Genomic DNA, 23,719 nt, shown 5'->3' with positions numbered 1-23,719 from the left:
TTGTTCTCGATACAGATATTTCAATAGAGCGAGAACCTGGAAAAATTCCGTCTCCGATCGTGCTTTTTTGCATCAATCTCGCTCTCGATCCGTCCTCGCTCGCGGAGATTTCTATTATACATCCACCGCCGCGGCCGTTTATTATGGTGAAACGCTTGCGAAATCGAACGCGTTGCCTGACAGTCTCGATGAAATTCTTGTCTTTTAACACTAAGTATCGCCCGAGTCGACAATATTTCGCGTGATATTTCGATGTTTTCTCGGAAGAGAGATGAATTTTTACGAAGCGAAATATTAAACCTAATTACCCATAAACAGGTATTTTTTTTATCTACGTGAAAATGATATATAAACTGGCGTGTATATGCGTAAAATAAGGTCGAGTACAACATTAACATTTATACTCGACCTTATTTTACGCGTAATTATCTAATGCACTTTCCGCATTTTGTTTTTACGTATTTCTGTGTACTGTTGTGTTTTTTTTTTCAAAAGCTACATTGCGCTAAAAGATTTTCTCGTGAATGAAAATTAGAGATGTGTATATATATAACGCGAGCCGTAAGGATATAATATAATTAGTCTCTCGTTGATAGAATCCGACTATAAAAGAACGTCGTTCTCCCCATTACGTTATTGATAAAAACAGGATGTTATTAATCTTTCAATAGCCAATTTGAGAAATGAGATCGCGAATTGTATAACAAATCTGCCGGGGATTACGGTCGTTGGGTCGGATTACGCCGGAGAAAACCGCAGAGAATAATTTTCGCGAAACGGAAGTCGAGGAATACCGAAAAGCACGACGGTAGGAAGGTACCGTAAGTTATTCATCACATATCGCCGGATATATTCACGAGATTTCCGCCTGTGCTAGTCAAACGGACTGCTAAATACTAAATAACATAGCAAATGCTAACGGGCTGCATTGCTTGATACTAAACGCGTGCAAAAGTTGCACTCGTGAAATACATACGTCTACAGAGCGTTAAATATATCGTAAGATTTGCTCAAGCGAGGACCTCGCATCTGATTGCCAAAGTTTTAAGCGTTCCTCGAATTTAATTTTTTTTTACTCCGAAGAAGATAAGTTGCATTGCTTTAATAACAATAATATTTTAATATATAATTGTTTGGAAGAAATTAAAAAAATTACTCTTAACAATTTACCTTTTCATTGAAAAATATAAAATAATTCCAACGCAGAGATTACTCGCGAAAAATTGAGCGGATATTTTTAAATTTTCGAGTCTTTAGAAGCCTTTAATATGAAAAAAAGAAGGGGAACGAGAAAAAGCAGACATATAGACGTAGACTTTTAAAACTTAAACATACTTATTATCAGAATAATAGGAGTGATAGATTTGTAAAATAACAAGCTTTTAAGCTGCCTATAATTTCCGAGCCAAATCGCGAATCACTGTATACTATACCTACATGCAGTACAAAGGATTTGAGCAATCAGCCCGCGATTTGCCAATTTGATTATCAAAAGCAAGCGGATTTATGCCAGCCGTTTTTAATTCGCCTATTTTTTTGTCTAGTTTTCAAGGTCGCATCTTGAAATCATTACTCGTCGTGTTGATTTCGTAGATCGTCATGAAACAAATCGTGTTCTTCCCTCTTCGCTGTCGATGCGACGACGCAAAGTCAATCGCACGTCGCGAAATAGAAGCGGCGAACTCTTATTTAACATGGTCGACCGAGCCGGCAGTACTCAGTCTACCACCGGCCGTAATACAGAAATCTTCGCATTACCTCGCTGATTCCTCGACGAATCGGGGAGTCGTTGGCAGTGCCGCGAGATTTCATGGTGTACGCGCTGACGGGGTGAACGATCATGGTGATGCTTTCGGTCGTTTATCTCGGCCTCCTCCTCCTATCGGGTGAGTCTATCGGTCTCCGCTTGAACCTTCGGCACGATCACTTTGGAACAGCTCCTCTGCATAAACCTAACGTCGCTCGAAGATGCTTCTTCAAGCTGTTGTTCTCAGACATGTTGTTCTTTGCGGATTGTAGAATTACAGATTCGGTAATCTTAAATATTCATGTGGTATTAAAATACAAAAATACCATGGCATTTGCGCTTTGACTTTAGAAATAAGATTTTAAAAATAAGATATCAGATAAGATATTAGTACTTTATAGTCGTTTTAATGACTTACACAGAATAATATCTGTTGATATCATAAAACTGTTGAACATAGAATTGATGTTGTTTTATACGTAGAGATATCAAGTTCTTGTTAAATATTGTAGAAAAATATTATGTCTGTTTGACTGACAATGAGTTGCGATGATTATTTATTAGTAATTAGTAACAACAAGAGATTATGAAGATAATAATAAAATTATCCGATGTTTCCTGCAAGCTTATCATATGTGAATCTCGCGATTGAAAGTATTGTGTCTCGATAACAAGCAATAGTGTGTAACTTATCAAAATCATTATGCTACAGACATATTTTTATTTAGTGGTAATAAAACAAGATCTATTTTTATTTTCGAGTACGATAAAATGTGATTGAGCTACACGCGCGAGTAAAACAAAATAAAACAAATAAATTATCTGTCTCATTAAGTCGGTTAATGTACATATAAGACAATTGACTTAAATTTCAACTACAATACCCGAATAGTATTATTAAGAGATGAATGTTTAGTGCATGCATGATGAAGTGCATTAATACATCGAAATTATTGCTGAAGATGACCGCAAAACATCATACAGGGAATACAGGAGTTGCGATTAAGATGCCAATTATAATTTTATCAACAGAGATTCTGCTATATAAATGCTATATAACAGAGCTCAATAACAATTTTTAATTTAGCAGGTATTTTCGCAAGTTTCCGTTTCCAATACTTTAATATGTATTTCAATATTGTATGAACGCTATGTCAAACTGTAGAAACAATCGTTATAACTAACGATACAAATAATGATCATCGTGCAAAAGTGATGAGCGTAATTTGACGGATTGTTCTCGCGACACACGTCAGACGAATCATTATGTTAAGTTAAATCACCACAAATAAATGTAGTTGTATATGTATCCCATCATCCGATCGAGTAATTTTACATATTGAATGCAGAAAACTCTCTTCAACAGTCTTGAACAGAATTGTGTATTATTGCGTTGTTCGGAGCGGAAAAAATTGGATTTTTATCTGAAGCGACACTTTTTTCGTAATCCATTATTACGCCGTAAAGTGAATGTCAACTAATCCTTTCGAGGTAGACTAATGTCTCATATTTTCTTAGTGAGTCGTCTGATAAAAGTTGCCGTATAGGTATCGAAACGGTATTATCATTTTATATCGGTTTTTATGTGTGTGCCTGCGTGCGCCATTTCTGCTGTCGTTAAGACGCGCGTCTTGACGAGTAATCAGTTGTAATTAAAGAAAGGACCTAGAACTTGAGAATTGCATAATCCCTGATGATCATCACGTTGTTGTAACGCAAGCACGAAACATTGCTATCGCTTTCGAGTTTCGAGGCTTGTTTGCTATCGTAAAAATGTAAATTTACATGCGATACGCATGTATGCATCATCCTAAGAGATAATATTTGATGAATCGACAAATGGAATGTTAAGGCACATTTAGTGAAAGAATGTTTTTTTTATCAAGTACAGACGATGTTGCGAAAGCTGATGTTCGAAAGTTACACGCTTCGAAAGTTTGAAATTATAAAGCGTAATCGAGTAAATTCGCTTAAATGTGTGAAGCAAAACGTCGTGCATTTAACTTTAAAGAGAAATTCTAACGATAAATTATAAGTGAAGGCCTCATGCGCAAACATACAGTTTGCATCGTTCTGTCAAATTGTCACAGACGTACTTAGTAACTTTGGGACAATTCGCATAGCCACGCAATATCGATCTCTGTGATTTTGTTATACAAAATTAATGGAATCGTAATCGCGTCTACACGAACGTTCATCTTTTTCAGAATATATTTCAGTCTATTGTTAGAACAGGCTATTGTTTGAAGGCTATTGTTTGAACAGCCTTTTTTGCAGTTGGTTAAATTCAATTCCCTCGTTTCTTTGATTTACATATGTTATTATCCTTATTATCCTATTATTATATGTTCAAAAGGAAGCAGGTGATACTTTTAAGATATAAAATTTTTTACCGATTCTTCGACCAGTAGCGATTATTATTCGATTTCGCGATTTCGCGAGATATTTTTATCATGCATAACGTTGCAGTTTTTTCGAAATTTCGCGTTATCGTCAGATGTCTCGGACCTCTGCAGACGATGTCTCTCTTGCATGTGTCTCACGTAATCGTACGTGCAACAATAAAGATTTTGCGTAATGGAAGAAGGACGCCGAGGATGTTCATCATTCTCAAGATAATCACTTTAAATCAGCCAAGGATTTCCAGACGGTGTCACGTCGACGGTCCCTACGTAACCGTTTGGACTAAAAAAAAAAAAACGAAAACAATATTCTCGAGTAAAGCGTCTCTCGTCGCATATGTCGAGCAGATGTGGGGAACCTTAAAGCAACCAGGTGACGACTTGCCCACCGAATAAGTACACCGGGAGAAAAGAATCGCGAGTACACTCGTTAGCTAGATAATCAAGAAGCATTCTGGCGCATAATAAGCGCGCGGAAACAGCCAATTATCTTTCAAGAGACAGAGAACTTCGAATGCACTTTCAACTTCCGCGAAAATCTTCCGATCCGTTAGAAAGCGCATCGATGATATCTGGGCTGAGCTGAAAATATTAATATTTTTTCTATAACAATTAAGTTATCAGTTATCACATCTCTACGAATTTCAAGAAGTTGAGATTGAAGTTATCTTCCTCTTTCAATAATTTTTTATTTTTAGACATAAAACTCTACCAGAAATTACTTGTTTATCGAAACAAAGCCGTATATGTTTTCTTCATGTAACATATTGCATTCATGTACTCGTTCTTATTCATATCATTCATTATCGTAATCGAAACTTTATTTCATTAGCATCGCCCATTATTATTCGCTATGCGTTTTTCTTTTTACGAGATTTGTGTAATGAGCGAATTGTAAAATTAGTAAACGTTTTTATTTTTTCAGGTCTCTGTCGCGGTCAAGAATTCAGTTACGAGGGAAGTCTAGGTGAGTCTGACAGACAACAGAGAAGTTCGTTATCCGACGTTCATTGATAATGATGCACTTCGAGAAATGAGATCAATCTTGTTTTCGCAGGTCCGTCGCATTGGGGTGATGAGTATCATACGTGCATTGGGAAACATCAATCGCCCATTAACATAGAGGAGCACAATGTGAAGAACGTCAACCTACCGCCACTGAGATTGATCGGCATTGACAATCCGTGCCAGTCGTACGTGACGAACACCGGTCACACGGGTAAGAATTTCACGGTTCGGTTCTACATTCGGCACGCCGAGAAAGAGACATTCGATTCGTTAGCTCGAGGTTTTCTCGCGGTTCGCGTTAAGCATTCCCGTTGGGAAACCCCTCGCGATCACATTCACGAGGATTAAAGTCGATAAAAACGTTTCGTTACGATATAATTGGGACGATAAAACAAGGAAATGTGAGAAAAAAGAGATACTTTGTACCTTGTAGTTATAAAATATCCTGGTGTTTAAACGAACTCACAATAAATCACATGAATGTTAAATAGAAGTGACTAAAACGCTGACAAGACAAAAAGTTCGCAAACGATTCGTACGTATCATTACTGGCGGTTAAATCAGTGCCGTAATGATCTCAATCATGTTAATATAATACGTAATCGAGCTCAGATATAGAGATTACTTTTAACACGTAATATCGATGTTACATAAAAAAGATATATATCTTTAATATAATTGCATACAACACACTGATGTCTTTAATATTTTAATAATTGCTGTTGCATGCAACTTTTTTTTTTCCTCCAATCAAGTCATGCTGAAAACCAACGAATCCAAAGCAGCCATGCTGTCCGGAGGACCCTTAGAGGATAATATCTACGTGTTTGAACAATTGCATTTTCATTGGGGCCAGAACGATTACGAGGGATCCGAAGATTTAATTAACAACCATTCGTTCCCGATGGAAATGCATGCTGTGTTTTACAAGGAGGATTACAAGTCGATGGATGAAGCTCTTAAGCACGAAGATGGTCTGGCTATTTTAGCATATTTGTACGAGGTAAGAGATCACGTCGATTTCGAAATTTTACTCGGTATTTTTTATACGTTATTATAATTAATCTTCTTGAATCGTTATAATTTTTTTAAAAATAATCTTACATGTTAACATGTCTGTTTTTTAATCAAATCATGCAGCTAAGCCCTCAACCGAATCCAACGTACGAACCGATTGTAAAATTATTACCTGACATAGAAGCGATGGGTAAGGGAAAAGTATTGCAAGAGCCTTTGTTATTGGAAACAATACTTGTGCCAGATATTGCGAACATGCAGGACTACTTCACATATAACGGCTCGTTAACTACTCCACCTTGTCTCGAGGTTGCTACGTGGATTGACTTTAAGGATCATCAAGAATTATCGCGCGAGCAGGTCTCTTAACATAATTTGCGAGTACTATGAAAATTTCTCTAACGTTATAATATTATTTATAAATTAATAATTTTTTGGCACAGATTTTCAATCACTTGAACTATGTACAATATATGTCTACAAATTTGATATGTAAGAACACGCAGATTTATTGTTTAATTTCAGTTGTCTGCATTTCGTGACTTACGGAACCCAGAGGGCAACAAATTGACTCACAATTTTCGGCCGGTGCAGCCTTTGGAAGATCGAGTAGTTCTTCACAACATTCCGCGAGAGCAGAGCACGCCGAGTAACACTTCTGAAGTCCATCATTTTGATGGGCATTCTGGACAACGGAATGTCAAGGTGCCGATTCTGTTCGTTGCATTAGGAGCTCTTGTGGCAATCTTTCTGTTTGCCATGTGAAATCCTTGATACGAAATATTCTAGTCAAAGAGTGTTTTTCAATTGTTATCATAACCTTTAAAGGAAAAGAATGACAACAATTAGTAAATATTACTAAGCGAAAAAGAATCAGCTCTAATTTTATAATATTGTTTGACGGTTAAGATATTTAATTGAGTAAACGCTCTAAAATAAAGTTTTATGATTTCATGTAACTAGAATACATTTTATGTGATGATTTTTAATTTAACAGCAATAATTTAATTATTTCTTAACATTGTAACATCGACATAAGCAATTCAAGATCATGACACACACAGCACACATATACATATACATCAATTAAAATGTTATCTTTACACATACATTAATCGCAATAATTTAATTGTGATCAATAGTGACATATAACAGTTGCCAAGATGTTTGCATTAAGATTGAATTTTAAAATAAATAGATGTGTCATTCACCATGCGAGCGAGTTCAAGCGAATATTTAATTCATAAGGAGCTATATCATATAAGAAATAATGATGAACTACAAATATATAAATGTTGATTATTAAATATATATTCTATAAATAAAAAAAAATATAATTTATTACGAAATATACATATGTATTTTTGATAACGATACTATTCATTCTTTGTGAGAATTATTTACATAAGCTGCTAGATCTTGTTGGCCTTGTTTGATACGTGCCCTCACTTCTTCTGCTATCGCTTTCTGCGTTCTCCTCTCTAATATTTCCAATTTTTTGGCTATATCTCGCTTCAGATCCCAATCAGGCTTTCTCGGTGCTAAATTACTGATATCCTAGTAAATGAAAAAAGTAAACAATTGTTTGTGAGAAATCGTACAGGACGCTGCAGAAATATGGCCATATCGAGGAAATATATAATTCTATATATATATATACATATATACATAGAAGCTTTAGCAGATTATCTTTGATCAATAAATTCCTTAACAATTTTGAATCAATTTCTAGTAAAAACATTGAAGGGCCATCATCAGTAAATAAAAAGTAGTTTAGTAGTAGAACAGATTTTGTGGAACGTCCCAAACTTACCAGTTCCTCGATAACCACTTTACTGTTTGCAGCGTCCAGTTGCTCCTGAACTACAGCTTCCACATCGCCGGGTTTCGCATCCTCTATCACATTATTCTTCAAACTTTCGTCCTGCGGCTTATAACTCCGAAATTTTGGCCTGAAAACACTCAAGACTCTGAGCAATTCAACGGCAATGTGAGGTTAGATTTCAATCTGTATCTTTAAAATAAAACTTACTTTGGCAAATTTTCGACCGTGTCGCTCTCATTTTCTTTGCCCTCTTCATTCTTTCGTTTGAGCGCCTGAAGCCGTTCTTTTCTCTTCAAAGCTTCCTCCTCTAACGAGCCAATTTTCTCTTCCGTCATTTTTTAAATAATAAACACTCGTAAAATCACAGATGACACTTGGCTAGTAACTCTGGAACCAAAGTCTGGACCAGTCTGGCCGGACTGGCCGGACACACTACTGACACTACTAGAACTCCGTGTTCCCAGATAGGCCGGGTTTTTCGCGCGTGCGCAGCGAATTTGATTTCAATAAAATGCTTGCTTTGAGAAGAAAGGTTTCGAAATACATATTTACATATAAAGCACATATTTTTATACAATTTAAAGTAAATATTTTGTTTAACAGAAATTGTATTTTTGAAGACAATTCACGCACAACTATAATATTGTCAATATTAATGATGTTAAGTACCAACTTCTAATTCAAAATTAAAATACAATTAAAATTACAATTTACGATAATTTATGCCGATAATAATTTATTTTAATAATCCGCGTCGACTCTCTTATTGCCAATTTCTTTTATGTTCTTATTATTATTGAGAGTCCTTAATTATTTTATTATTTTTAAAATAATCTGTAAAAAATTAAAAATCATTATTCTTCCTCATTATTGCAATTTTGATCAATATAGTAACTTACAAAATTTTAATTCGTATATAATTTATATATATTATAATATAATAGTTTTTTAATTAAAAACTTTTTCAAATATATTATAACATTTTAATAAAGTTTCTGCATGTATTTTCCACGATTAATTTGTGATAAAGTAACCACTTTGTAAACAAATTAGTTTATTAACATTTATACACAAGAATTCGTACAATCCAGCGTCAGATAAATTATAAGCAAATTATATCGAGATTACGTCTAACATTATCTATATTTTATTTTAATGTTATTTTATTTTAACGTTACGTTCAGTCGCGCAAAGCCTCGCAGCTCGCAGCTAGCGCTCGTAAAGAACTCGCATTTATGAACGAATCGCCATCAACTTTCGCTCACGCAGTCACTCTCGCCGAAGGTGCATCGCATCCAACATCGATTTCAGTTTCCAGACAAAGGTTTAAATCTTTAATCAAGACGCGCGTTTAGCGCGTTACTCATTTCCAGCGTTGAGGCAGGAAAATCGCGTAGCGTTCGAATATCGAATCGAATAAATAAATGACGGCGCTGAAGAGATGATTCATGATGTTATCGGATTACTGTCGAGAGAATTTATGAGAAAGAGAATGGCAAAATGCATTATTTCCAACACGGCGAGTGAACACACATCGGACACATATAATTCATATACGTGCGGGAGACAATGAGACAAATTATCATGGCGTTGTCGCTTGTTGATTACAATGATACCCCGAATAGATGTGACACTCGCTAAATTAACGTAATTGTCTGTAAGTTTAACCGAATTTTTAAGACAAGTAAAACAAGAGAGACGCCGATGTCCCACGAGATTCGCCGATTCGCCCGCCGCGCCGGGTGAAATCACGGATCTGTGCCAAACGCTTTGTGAAATTGAGGACATACACGTACACGTATATATACGCGCGAGAGATGTGTCTCTCCCGTCGCGTCGCGTCGCGTCGCGTCGGCGGCTTCCTCGTCGGCATTGTGTGGTACCCGCCGGGGAAAGTTTATTTACAGTCGAAGAAGCGTTTTCAATCCCGATGCGCGGCTCAATGCACGACTTCGCGAGACCCCTGATCCCGTACGAGCTCTCCGTGTGTGTGTGCGTCTCGTTAGAAGACTAACTCATTAGAACCAACTCGATATACACACAGGCTATGCCGTAGGCTGTAGAACGTCAGCTAATCAATAATATAGAGTTTTGATCTTTAATAAACTTGGATTTGACGGTTTTTTATTTTTTTTTTTTTTCAACGGAGATTTAACTGAAGAGTAATTAGACGGGTGAATTAATCTTTTCTTAGAGTACAAATAATAATCTGTTAGGCGCATATATTAGAAAGCTGGCATAGGATTTATTCAACTTGTCGAATTTCGAAAACGGCTACGGCAAATTCGCGAGCCATATTTGCCGAGAACAAATTGCGAGATATTTTCCTTTCTTTCGTCTCTCGAGCGTCAAACCCAAGTGGAACGTAATAACATAAAACTATATAATGCGAGTCCGGCGAGATTTTCGCCTTCTTTCCTGTCATGTCAAGCGCATAAATTAATCCTCCTCCTCCTCTGTTAACATTTAACATAAATACTCTTATTGCTACGGTTACGTTTTATGATTACGTGCTTTTTCGCGTTCTCTGCCGTTGAGCGTGCTCTAGCTATTATCGACGAGGACTGGCAGTGTTTTCACGTCGCCGAGCGTTGTATCAAGAATGGAAGTGAAAATCAAAAGGGACAAGGAAGCGGGACTGGAGTCACACAATTATATACATAGTGTCATGCGTCATGCGTCACGCAAACCAAGTGCGAACTTGCGTAATCGGGCACGGGAAGGCCGTTACACGGGCACGGGAAGGCCCTTGTTTTGAGATACATACAATCGTAATTAATACAGCATTATACGCTCGCCAAGGAAATAGCTTTCTCGTTGTGCCGATTCTCCCGCCTTCCCGAAGCGCTATATTCCTACATCTTTGTCTCACGCTCCTATCGATCCTCGAGATTTGACGGAGAGTAAAATCTCGCGGAGGGCAACACCGAGGGCAAAAAAACGATTCGCAACGATTCGATTTCACTTGGATGCTGGTATATTCAAGGTTACTATCGTCATGACTCGCGTACTATTGAACTTACCGAGTCATCCCGCGTCCTCTCGCGAGCTATGAATAACCGTTCTCCGTATGTACGTATGAGTGCGTGTGTACGTATGTGCAAAATCCGTGGTGATATCCGGACTTTTGTCACCGATGTATGCGTGTATGCGCGTATGCGTGTTTGTATGTGTTTCAATGCCAAAGATTCGAGAAATTAGAAGATATCCATATAAAGAGTAGGCCAAGATAGAAAGAAAACAGGTGAGGGACGAAAGAGAGAAGCAGAGAGGAAGAGGAGATAGAGGGACAGAGAGAAAAAAGAGAGAGCTCGATTTCACCTTGCTAATATCGTCCTGTAATGATTTACACGACTCGTCCAAGTTTTACATCGATACGTCTATCTGTCTGTTCACGCGCTGCCCAATTTGCTGCGATTATTCGTGATGAATTGATTATAGTTCTTGTTGGGTAACGCGCCAACGTTCAGCGCCAATACCTTGGACACGATGTTGAGATCTTCGTCACCTGGACCCTGTATGTTGCCCAACTCACCGGCGACTCCCGATTGATAAATCAGACGTTGGATTTGCTTGGCGGGCGGCTGCGCCCTTGTTGGGATCTGCCTGAACTGCACATAGGGATTGTAAACGAACGTATTCGGGTTCCTTGGTATCGCGTTGAAATTAAATGTGTTCCTCGAAGGAGGCGGTTGCTTGTTATCCAGGTTGAAACCAAAATTGCCAACTGCATTAAAGGCTTCCTGCCTGTTAAATCTCGTAGCCGGCACAACGGGCGGCTGGAAGTCAGTAGGAAACGAAACGAAATTCTGTTGCAATCGCTGCTGATGCTGAGGCTGATGCTGATGCTGATGCTGATGCTGATGCTGATGCTGTTGCTGGAGTTGAGGCTGTGGTTGGGGCTGGGGTTGGGGCTGTGGTTGAGGTTGCTGACGGAACTGCTGGAAATGTAACTGCTCCTGATAGTTTGAGCGGAATAATGAGGGTGCCGCGACGCTGGGAACCTCCAGGGACACGCTTGGTTGAAGATGAACCGTAGGCTCCAGAGGCGGCTGGGGCGGCTGGAGTGGCTGGGGTGGCTGGGGCGGCTGAAGCGGCAATACGTTCGATTGTTCGAATATGTGCGACTTCTGCAGCAATGGGAAATGATTGTGTTGATGGAAACGGTAGATCCTCTGCTCCTCCAGCTGCCTCAAACGCTGTTCCTCCAATTGTTTGATTTTAGCCTGTTCTTCTAAGTGCTTGATTCTAGCCTGTTCCTGAAGATATAGTTGCTGCTGTTTCTGTCTCAACTGCTGATCGTACAGTTGACGTTGCCTGGCGAGAAACTGCGTCTGCTGGATTTGCTGCTGCTGCAACTCCGCCAGCTGCTGCTCCAGTAATTTCTGTTTGAATTCCAACTGCTCCTGAAGAGTCAGGGCCTGTCCATCGCCTGATTGCCTGTATATCGGCACGATGCTCTTCGGTACACCAAGCTCATCTTGCTGCACCGTGAAGGCCGCAACCAAAGGCGCTTGGAAAATTTTCACTTCCTCCGCTTGATCTCTTTCCTTATTAGCGCTAGAAGACAAAGTGAGATTGCTCCTGAGCGGAACTGTCGGACTAGATGCAGTCGGTTTCGGGGTGATCAGCGCGTTGGTATTGGTAATCCCGTTGCTAGCGCTTTGCGTCAAACTCTCTGATAATTGCGTAATCGGTTTCAGCGTGATACTCTCGACCTTGCTGACCGTGGCCGAGCCCGCGGGAGTTTTCTTCGTTCCCGGCAGATCCACTTTAGATTCAGTTCGTGGCGTTGTACTTTTATCTGGAAGAGCCACATTCTGCACGTGGAAGCTTCTGGCGTCGTCGTGACTCGCTTTTTCTATCATCGCCGACGGACTCGAGGAAACGTACCTCTTTGACTCGAGAAAGCTCGAATTCTGCAATTTTTCCTCGTTGACGATTTCCTCATCTCCCGGAAAATTGTCGAACGAGAAGGAGGCTTTCGGTATCACGCCGATATTATTATTCAGGTTTTTCTTAACCACTTCATCGAAAGTCTTTTCAACAGTCATAATGAGCGATTTTTCATCTTCATCCTTTCGTTGCTCCGCGGATTCGGCCTCTAGTTCCGTCAGCGCTCTCAGCAACGCTTGCCGCAGATTTTTGTCGAGTTTTACCGCAGGTGGTGCAGTTTCAAGAGCCTTAGCTGAGATCTCAGACTTCTGAGACCTAGCCAGACTGAGGCAGGCTACTAAAATTGATATGGCCACCTGCAAAATTATAATGAGATATTAAGACAATATTGTATTGCACAGACTAGATTACATTTATTGATAATTGCTAAGTGTCGATATTCTTTATCGTGCAATGAAGCTAAACTGTTGTGGCAAAATTAATCCCTATGTCACTGATCTGTGTATCGAGATTCCTTTCAATCACGATTAAAGGTCATTTTAATGCAACCAGGTTATTTGGGAAAAGATAAACCACTGGCAGTATTTTTTTAAAAAATGTGACGATATTGAGGAGATTTTGATGACACAAAAATAAACATTTATGACTGGTTTCACCGTATTGATTCGAGAGAGATTGAAAGCTAAAAGTTTCTGTGTCCGCCTGAGTCTATCTCCGTGAGTCCCGTTATGAAGTGGAAGATTCACAACGACCCGTAGGCGATTTTCTCCTCCTAAAAACATGGTAAACACGTACCTATGGCTTTCGAGCCGTATATGAGGGAGACCGGCGATTTGCATATTTTATGTAATTACGCGAGAACGCGCATACACGTACACGTCTGTCGTCGCCGAAAAGACGCGCATGCATAATTAAATGCTTCTTGGAAAATTGAAAATTGTATATAATAACGAATATAATAAGTTTTCAGCGGAAGCTATTTTCTTGTTAACTATTTTGCAGGCCACATAATAGTTTTTTTTTAAATATATGTATATTATTATTATTAGTAATTTTTTAATATATATGATTATTATTAAGTAAAAGAATGCATTTTTTAGAATTCTTTAAAATTTTGTCAGTTTGCTTACTTACGCACTAAGATTGCCTAAGAATAATAATTTAACGAGTTAAAAGGTAAAGGAGACGAATATCGATCAAGGAAGGAAACGATAAACGCGAGAACTCAGCGGGGATTCCATTATGTTTCTGTTGAGCTCGAATGCAATTAGAAGCGCGTATCTTTAATTACGCACGTGTATAGAGCACATATGCGCGGGCTCTTGGGAATAAACTTTGGTATTTAAGTGAAGAGAAACTCGGATGGATGCCTCCGAGAGCTTTGTTACATTGCCGCGAATAATCGAAATTCAGCATGACGAGGACTACCGTAAAAACGCCCGAGTTACGTGCTTCATCTCAACTCTCGCAGAATTTTCAAAGTATCGTCAGTTTTATTGCATTCCGGCATTGCCGTGTAATGTTTAGCATAATGGAGATGCTTTCAGATGTTTCCCGTTCTCACGGTATTAAGTTATGAAAGTAAAAGTAAATACATCGAAAGTGCGTGCTCAAGAAATTTTTCCTATGCTCCTTTTGGTTTTAAGATTTTATAGGAATTAAAAAGTTAATATCCGTTTTTCGCGTTATGTTCCCTCGGTGAATAAATAGCGAACAATTTTTTTCTATTAATCCATTCACAATAATCATCTTCTCTACTTGGACTCCACACCTATAATTATTTGTCGTCACTACCTCAGGTAGTTACGAACGAGCAATTTGGGAAAGTGCCGCCTTGATGATGCTTTTACGTTTAATGGCCGCGTTCCTTTCGTTTCCATAATGACACGTGACGATGATGACCGATGTGAAAGACCTCTCGGACAACGGACAGTGTTTGATTATTCATTATCAAGGTAGCGCGTTCAGATACCATTTTAAACGAGGTCGTCGCATGATCCGTCGGTTTTATTCAAACGCATGATCTACGGGATTTATTCAAACGGGTCGGCAACACGTAATCCATCGTGATGGCACGATCGGTTACGCCCTAGAAAGGCCACGAGCTATCTATCGGAAGCGATTTGTGGGTTTTGAACTTTCACCCCGATTGTGATCCGTCAAATTGCCGCGGTGGGAGCATCGGTATGACACGTTCGCATGCGCGTCGAGGAAATTCTGTTTTCGCCGGGCCGTAAAGCGACGAGGGAGAAGGAAGAGAAGTTATCCAAGTACTATCAACCATAATTCCCCGTCAACCGTGAATCGGAGAAAATGAGTGGATTCCACCGGCGCTAAGCGTTCGTAAGCGTTCTTCGCGTTCGAAGCGTGCGTAAACAAAGAGAGGAAAAAAAGAAGCGCCGTATCACACCACACGAGAGCCGTACCTCTGACATTTGTAAAGAAAGTTACACCGCACCCGGAGGAAAACAACAGAACGACACGCCGCGCGCCGCGCCGCCGCGCCGGGTCAACAACGCGAACGTGGAGAATTATCAAATTATGTATTCATCGCGCAACAAGCCCGCTTTAAATGCCGGCGCTCTTGCCGCAAAAGGGGAAAGTCTGTTAGACGTCTGTAAACCATCCCGTAATTTACACATAATATAACAGGGAGCTGCGACGTTTAGCGCCGCGCTGCTGTAGAGCAGCCCGTCCCGTCCTTTCGTTCGATCTCGCTTGGATGGTTAATTTGACTCGCCGCATACTTCTAAGAGAAGCCATACCGGAGTATATATTGCGCGAACGTGGCGGAGGCGTAAGATGATTAGAATTTTCATGAGACCTTTTGTTCACTTCGAGTCTCATAAACACTGAATATCCCCTTCGCGGCTATAAACTTGTGCGGAGCGTTGACAATAAAAAATAACGGAACGGCACGACGCATACCAACGATTAGTCAACTTTGGAAACTTTCTAAACCTGTAACAAGCATATCCTCCCGTACCTCCGTGTTGGTCCAGCGTCTCATTAATCTTTACGTACAAACGCGAGGGGCACGCCGACTTGCAGGTGTCGTATCTTTTAATAATAGTCTGGATGCTGGAACTGATTCACATCGCGCTTTTGACGTTGGTTTCACTTTCGAAACTCGCCGACCGAGAACCCCCCGCCTGACACGTGTCACCGCCGCGACGGATTTATAGACACACGTTAAGTAATTTCCCGCCGCACGTAATTGCAGAAACGCTAATTAATCGGCGACGAAAAAGTCGAAAGCCGCATAAATATGCGTATATATGCGCTAGGAAAGAAAAATTACTGCGAGACGAGCGAGGAAGACGAGCGTTGTCCGCACGATAAATCGACCACAACCGGTTGTTAAAAGGATCTCGGAGTCTCATATTTGGCTATCGCGAATCTTTGATTACGGACATTTTCGCGTGGCGAACTCCTGACCCATCATTTTCCATCGCGGAGAATAACACCGCGAGTTTCACCGCGCCTACAACATAACTATAGAATCGTTGAATTGACAATGCGCGCGATAGAAGATAATGCAAAGGAAACTTCGGATTTCGCGTCGATTAGTTATTAGTTGCGCGTCGTTGGAAATAAATGTTGCGTCATCGTTGGAATAAATTTTGCGCCGTCAAGATTAAAATTATATGCTTGAGTTATTAAAATATCGACGAAAGTTTAATAAATTATAAGAATAGAGTCGATTCTGTTCTACAGATCGGATTTAAAGCAGCATAATAGTGCAGTCGAAACCAGGAGATATGCTATGTGTTACCCGAATGTTTAATGAACGAAACTACCTTAATTAAATACATAACGACAGACATAAGCAAGCGAAGTTAATTGCTTCACAATGGTAATCAGACTGAGACAATTAAATCCCAAATTATTATAACCATTTTCCAGACTTCAACACCTCCTATTTTATTCATTCAGATTGTACCGTGCCATTAAGGTGATCAGTTTTCAAACAATATAATTAACCCAGAGCAAAGTACTATGGATTCTTATAAACGTCGTGCGTTGTTGTACATAAGTCAATAGTAAAATACAAAAAAATTTAGCCTTATAGATAAATATAATCAATTATATAGAGTGTTTAATTATGCTGCCAATCTCAATTATAATTAAATTTTTTTGAATACAATTTAATACAATTTTTGGTACATCGCTCGTTACGAACTTATCACTCGCTTGACAAAATGTGCGTTTCAAAATATGAATCGAATAGAGGACGTGAATAGATGACAATGATAGCGAGAAATCTGTCGCGTTAATCGAAGGAGGAGAAGACGAAAAATCTGTTTCACGCCATGCGCGATCGGAGTGGGGAAACAGCGTGAGAGAACTCGTCATGTTGATCCGGCTCCGCAATAACACTGTTGGCGCGGTGGAAGTCAGAAGATGAGGAAGAAGAAACCGCGAGAGCAGGCGGCACTTTCACTCGGCAGTATGTCGAGGATGCGCAACGCTCGTGAACTTGCTTCAACTCGGCGTACTCTTGCCGCGCGGCGCGGCGCGGCGTGACAGGCATTAAAACCGCCACGCCGCGGCCGCGCCCGCGCCGGGCCGTCAGTTACCTACAGACTTGTAGGCTCGGCTTTTGTGCCGGATTACGACGAAACGGTTTGACGCAACATCATCTGAGCGGCAACACGCCCGGCCGCATTTTTCTCACCGCCTAACATCGACGGCGGAGCTTCCTTATTGTGAATGTATCGAATGCAAGAAAATGCGCGCTTGCAAATTTGCACTAATTATATATGTGCGTAACACAAAGTATCACGATGTTTCCTCGCTCATTTTAGAGCTCTTCTCACGCCCTCGATGGAGATGGCGTACGAGATATTCTAACACTCCTGACGTTCTCTTTTTAATATTGGACGAATTCTTTAATTTGGAATCAATTTTTCCCAAACTATCGATACAGAGAAATGAACCTTTGGTGGAGTCGTGACTTATCGTTAGGTAATGTGTTTTGTGCAATCGATGTATGTTAGAAATTAGTATTGTACGTTAGAAATTAGTAATTCAGACAGTATTTCTCAACATCCTTTAACTTATAATGACAAATTTTTCACAGAACCTTTCAATCTTAGCGTTATTTGCAAAAACATCTAACGGTGGAAATTGCAAAGTTGTATAACCAGATAATAACCGTCCTCAAAATTTTTAAGGAAGAATCGATTTTCGATGTAATACAAATCTTGCATGTACTGCATTGGAAGGTCCGAAGATAAGTGTGTTTGACATTAAATTATCCTGATTATCGTCATTACGTTTCCGACATAAATTTTACATTATCTCTCAAGACCCACTCGGACAATCGACGTAATCTTGTAATAAGCAAGGGAAATTATTAGACTTATGGACCTATGATACTCTAGCTGCCCGAAGTTAATTTGGATCTGGGGGGATATATCCTAATCCATTTCAATCTTGGTTAACGATATCACATCTGACAAGCGCATTCGGCAGAGACAACACGTGGCAAAAACAGTAGAAAAACGACACTGTCCGCGTCCAAATTCGTTTCTCCCAAGAATCGCGCAACCGATCGCTAATATCTATTTCACTTTTTACTCATTTTCTCACCCTGTAATCGACTCTTCGCCGTTGACTACGATGTGCCGAGAGACACCTCCTACCTCCTACATCCTACATCTTTCGGACATATGAGACACAGAAACGCGGAAATGGGAAAACGTGAAAGCGCATCTCGGCGATGTCGCCAAGTACGTATACAGATTATACAACGAGTCCTTGGCGTTGAGTAACGTGCAGACCTAGCCAGAGAAGATGGGCCAATGCGCCCGAATGCAATTAAATAATTGCGCTGCACCGCGGCGCGCCGCGCGCCGTATCGTATCGCGAGCTCGGAGAGAAAGTCGAGACGGGAGCCTCCGTCGAAGGACCGTGTCCGTGTCTCTGCCGCTCGAAACGCTTTATTTTGGCCCAAGTACACGGATACAGACGTATCCATCAATCTAAATTGGTTCGAGCTCGATAATTGGCTAGAATGTTGCTGAGATTTCTATCTCCTATCGTCTGAGAATTTCCTAGAAACTCTATTATCTTCCTCATGCCTCGACAGTTATAGACTCGTAAGATCACCTAACGGACAAAGGGTGGTCTCGAGCATTCTACGCCGGGTATACTTTATACACCTAATACCAATAATATCATACTCGTGATAGAGTATCTTTCCGCGTGACCCGACAAAGGATTGGGTCTTGGAAAGTTATCGAGGTAGCTGCGCGCGGTCGAGTCGGCTAGCGGCTCCGCTCGGCGCGGCGCGGCGGAGGAAAGTATCGGAAAAATCTGAAATATGGGAGCGGTTTAACGCGATTGTTCCGTCGTACGTGACCTTAGGCGTTGGGACGGCTGCCGAAGGATCTATGCCGAACGAAAGGATGCCGATGAGCGCGCGACTTTCCACTTTCGACGCGAAAAATCGTGGCTCCAACGGACCGCGAAACTGTACGTTCGCGATTATTAAGGAAGTTATTGATTTGTTACGGGCGCGCGTAGACTTCTGGCGTAGTTGGACGGACCTGTGGCAGAGAGAATCCGTCCAGATATACCGATACGATCTTACGAAACGTCCGGAAACTCTGTTTCTCATTCAGAGAAGAGGCAGGTGGAATCTCCGGCTACCGTTACTATTACGTGCATGCCGTTCTTGATTAGAAGCCCCCGTGCACGTCTAGGCGGCATGGTCGGTTACCGTTTCGTAAGAATTTGCCTGCCGTGTAATACGTTTTTATCCGGCTTATCTCGCGTTCAAGAATGGATCGTTGCGTCGCTCGAAACGGAGGAAAAAAAAAGAAGAGAAGAAGAACTTTCTTCCCGCGGCCTGCGGGCCGCGGCCCGCGGCTCGAAAAGGATGCCATCTGCTTTCGAGGGTCATCGAACTCGCCGTCTGACACAGGTATCCACGCCCATCCCTTCACGTCATCAAATCCCTGATATAATTACTTTCTCTCGAAATGCGCGCGCCATCGTCGCCATCGACCACAAGTATCTCGTCGGCATGACCGTGCATAACGTGCATTAAAATGAGAGATCTCAAATAATCCATTCAGACAGAAGAGATCCTCGAAGGTGCTTTTTCCCCGCGAACGATACGTTGCGCGTCGATTAGAAAACCGGAAAAATTGATTGTTCGAGGTGTAATCGGGAGAAAATTATCGTGCGCGCTCACATCGCACAAATCCATGGAATTGAATGCAACCTTTACGATCCATCAAATCAATTTGATTAGATTGTTTCAGATCAATTTCCGTTTCTCCGCCGCGCCCTGTGCCAATTTCGAATGAACTCTCACGTAGGTACGCGTCTACATTTCTGCATGTAATCTTTCGTCTGGTCCATTGATCGAACTTATACGAGGAGAGAGCATATATCGTATGCATGTAGACCGCGACGAGTATATCTCAATTCCAGAGGTTTCACTATCTTTTTCTCTCTTCTCCCTTTCTTTTTTATATAAGTACATTCCTTTTATATACACACACACACATATATATATATATATATACCCTTTTTCCACGGTACAGCGATCAATCTCAATCATTCCAAATTAACGGCTCGCATGACGAACCTCAGCTTCAATCTGCCCGTGAAACTAAGCCTAATGTTAATTAACGCAACACGCGACCGTGCTACATGACAACTGGGTCGTTAGAAGCGTATAATCCATCAACGTGCGCTCGCGTGTCTCGCCATCGCGCGATTCGCGAGCGAGTAGAAATTGATCCAGTGGTCCAACGACTGCACCGGAGCACCTCGATTCATTAATGCGATTGGTAATGAGCCTAGTCGGCTTCACGGTGAATTGCCGTAAAGTGGACGCCAACAAGTAAATTGCGGAGACCGCGAGAGGATCGACCTTTTTACCTGAATCAGCAACTACAAAATGACTGTATTTAGTTTCTTCGTTTCGAATTAATCTCGGGAGCTGTACCGCTGTGGACCGCTTTAAAAATATGAGGACGAAATTGACATTTATTAACGTTTGTCACGGATTTTCGCCCAATCAGCGAAAGTCGTTTCCAAAAGCAAAGTGATTGATGTAAAAGACTTTTTAGTTTCAGGTATTCAGACTTTAAAGAGAAAACACTGGCTTTTAAATAAATATGTAATTAAACATTGATTTTTTTAAACCAATGTTTAAAAAAAATCTAAAATATCTCTATATTAATATATTAATATACAAAGTAATGGTGAATGAAAAATAGAATTTAAACGAAACAACTATTAAGTTAATCATTACTTTTGAATATACTGAAGTGTACGCGCGCGGACACAACTGTGCAACTACAAATATAAAATTTGGCTGATATCCACAATATGTTAATTTCTTCAGACTATATTGCGCGACACTGATGCTAATTTGCTAATTACACGCAATAGCGTGTTTTTATTTGGTGAAATCGTTAATATTTACCGGAAATATTATCTGACGGCTGACACGGTCGCGCGAAAAATCGGGCCAACCGGAGAAACGATTTCATTAAACAGCTATCGGAAACCGTTAAGTAGAAAAGCATGCATATGTCCCTTCCGCGCGCGGGTACGGTACGTACACTTGTGAATCTGGAAGTCGCGAAACATATGATGGAAGAAGAAAGTGGCCATCGTGAAATGCTCACACCGTGGGTTTCTTCGCAGCTAGAAACTCAAGTATCTACTCGAGTATCAATGCGTACGCATTTAGTCAGTACTAGAATTACTTGTGGGAAGGCTGCTATCTCCAGGTAATAGCATTCAATTTTATGACGACAACTTTATTAATTCAACTTGGATTATCCGTCGTTTCGCTCCACGAAAAAAAAAAAAAAGAGAAACCGAGAAGAAAGACATCGAACACACGACGTCACCGTTTTTTTTTTTTTTTCTTCTTCTTCAAGACATCCTAACTGGAACTTACCGAGAGACTGTCTCGATTACTAATATTCGATTTCTTTTTGTTCCCTATATGCATTTTTACGGGATAAAATTTGCGTGCACTATCGAGGTCTTCCTAAACTTCGATCCGATCACTTGGCACTCATCGAGATCGATATTATTCGAGTCACTGTCACTTGGCACGAGGATACGTAACCCACCACCGCGAAGAAGAGATCTATTGTTTCGAAGAAACGAGAAAAAAAGAGAGAAAGAAGAGAAAATCAAAGGAAAGTTCACTAAGTGAGGAAGCTGATCTCAGTGAATGAATGGTTTCGTACTCACCAAGCGCATGATGCTGTCTGTGCCCACGCTCGTTCAGTACTCGGCTTTTACTCGGGAAGATGATCTCCTGAATAGGTAGGTAGGCAGTGATAGTCTCCCTGATGCGCGACAGAGGTGGGGTCACGTACCCCACCGGTGTTAACACACGTACGTTACAAGTTACACGTACAGGTGGCAGGTTCACTGTCCAGCAGCTGCGTCTCGCCGCTTTCGGCCGTCGCGGATCGGCTCCTTTGAATACCCCAGCGTTTCCGTGACCCATTTCCGTCGCGTTCCCCGAACGCATTTCCTGAGGGAGGGAAACGGGATATCAGTTACGTCGGATGCACGGATGCACGGATGCACGTCGGTGGCCGATATTTGAATATAAGAGTGCTTAAATACAGATCTCTTCCTTGTATTCCATTTCTACCAATCTACTATAATGTAGATTAACTCACTTTAATTCCCAGTTTAATTCACTTTTTATCTTTTTTTAATTCGTAGAACTAGATAGTAGAAAAAGATAGAAAGTAAGTTAAACCAAGATTAAAATTAATCTATATTGATTATTACAGAAATGGATATTAGAGATGTTCCATCTTTCCAATATATCTGTATTATACATTTCTGATCGTTACGCTTGTACTCACACCTAAATACCCCAGCCAGAAATAATTAATTAAATCGACATCGATTCGGCGTCGATGAATGGTCAAATACTGATCGATATTTTTATCATCTTTAATCTTTCATCATAATTGTCTTATGTTAATTGAGTACGAATATTTCTATAATATTATTCTGTGTTTTCGACCAATTCTACATTAAATATACATATTGTGCTTTGCATTGATTCGGCGTAGAATTAGCATATAGAGAGAATAATAGAAATCTTACAGAAATATTCGCAATTGCTCAACTGACATAAAAGCAATTATAAAGTTCCAAGGTGACAAAGATATCAAAATATTTAAGACATCGACTATTTATCGACGTACCGATGACGTTGTAATTCGCCTAATTATTTCTGGCTGGCTCTTTCGAATACCTGTATTTGCATCTATACGCAGGAAATAGGCAAAAATTGCGAAAGCGTTCGCTCCCCTTTGACATCTTGCAACTGAATTCATTAGGTTAAATTTATACTTCCTTGAATTGCTCTTTTACTGTACGCAAATCCTCTTTGAAAAGAAATTGACGTAAATTGCACCTTCCTAGAAAAATATCGTTATCTTATCTATATATTATTTATGTTATCTATATTACGAATCACATATTTAGAAAACATATTTATATAGGAAAATAAAATATAAAGGATCGAGTTACAATTATGAACGTTCGTTACCTGTTTACGCATCCTAAAATTACATTCATTAGGTAAAAAAATTCGGCAGATGTTATTTTCACGATAAACTCCTGCTACGGACGCGACGATTAATTATGATGATGACAGGGACGATGCGTCGATTTACATCGCGTCGAAGACGAATTGAACGGGTGTCAGGAGTTCAGGAGTCGGGACTGGTCGGGACTGTCTCGGGTCTCGGGTGTCTGTCAGGTAATACGTGGTAATACGCACGTCGCCTCGCGCAAGTCGCGCAATGACCT

General features: G+C 40.3%; 3 protein-coding genes across 4 annotated transcripts; 1 reads left to right on the top strand and 2 right to left on the bottom strand.

Annotated features, from left to right (window-relative positions):
* The first annotated feature begins 1,665 nt into the window (after positions 1-1,665).
* Positions 1,666-7,548, top strand: LOC139772286 (carbonic anhydrase 1). The gene is made up of 6 exons (XM_071705852.1): positions 1,666-1,886; positions 5,075-5,116; positions 5,207-5,368; positions 5,913-6,160; positions 6,298-6,534; positions 6,700-7,548. The coding sequence occupies exons 1-6, from the start codon at positions 1,841-1,843 to the stop codon at positions 6,937-6,939; spliced, it is 975 nt and encodes a 324-aa protein (XP_071561953.1). The 5' UTR covers positions 1,666-1,840; the 3' UTR covers positions 6,940-7,548.
* Positions 7,464-8,421, bottom strand: LOC139772290 (coiled-coil domain-containing protein 12). Its single transcript, XM_071705860.1, has 3 exons — positions 8,207-8,421; positions 7,988-8,126; positions 7,464-7,731 (listed from the first exon to the last, which is right to left on the bottom strand). The coding sequence occupies exons 1-3, from the start codon at positions 8,332-8,334 to the stop codon at positions 7,555-7,557; spliced, it is 444 nt and encodes a 147-aa protein (XP_071561961.1). The 5' UTR covers positions 8,335-8,421; the 3' UTR covers positions 7,464-7,554.
* A 615-nt stretch (positions 8,422-9,036) lies between these two features.
* Positions 9,037-23,612, bottom strand: LOC139772282 (uncharacterized). Of its 2 annotated transcripts, XM_071705841.1 has the most exons (5): positions 23,457-23,612; positions 23,160-23,325; positions 22,130-22,418; positions 21,828-22,022; positions 9,037-13,251 (listed from the first exon to the last, which is right to left on the bottom strand). In XM_071705841.1, the coding sequence occupies exons 4-5, from the start codon at positions 21,879-21,881 to the stop codon at positions 11,392-11,394; spliced, it is 1,914 nt and encodes a 637-aa protein (XP_071561942.1). In that variant the 5' UTR covers positions 21,882-22,022; positions 22,130-22,418; positions 23,160-23,325; positions 23,457-23,612; the 3' UTR covers positions 9,037-11,391. The 2 variants fall into 2 exon arrangements, with proteins under 2 accessions (XP_071561942.1, XP_071561943.1); XM_071705842.1 differs by lacking the exon at positions 21,828-22,022.
* Positions 23,613-23,719: the final 107 nt, after the last annotated feature.

The sequence above is a fragment of the Temnothorax nylanderi genome, unplaced genomic scaffold (assembly GCF_030848795.1).
Source record: "Temnothorax nylanderi isolate EJ_2023f unplaced genomic scaffold, tnyl_v1.0 TNYL_tig0048_pilon, whole genome shotgun sequence".
NCBI lineage: Eukaryota > Metazoa > Arthropoda > Insecta > Hymenoptera > Formicidae > Temnothorax > Temnothorax nylanderi.
The sequence above is the reverse complement of the archived record's forward strand: the minus strand, read 5'-3'. Positions and strand labels throughout refer to the sequence as shown.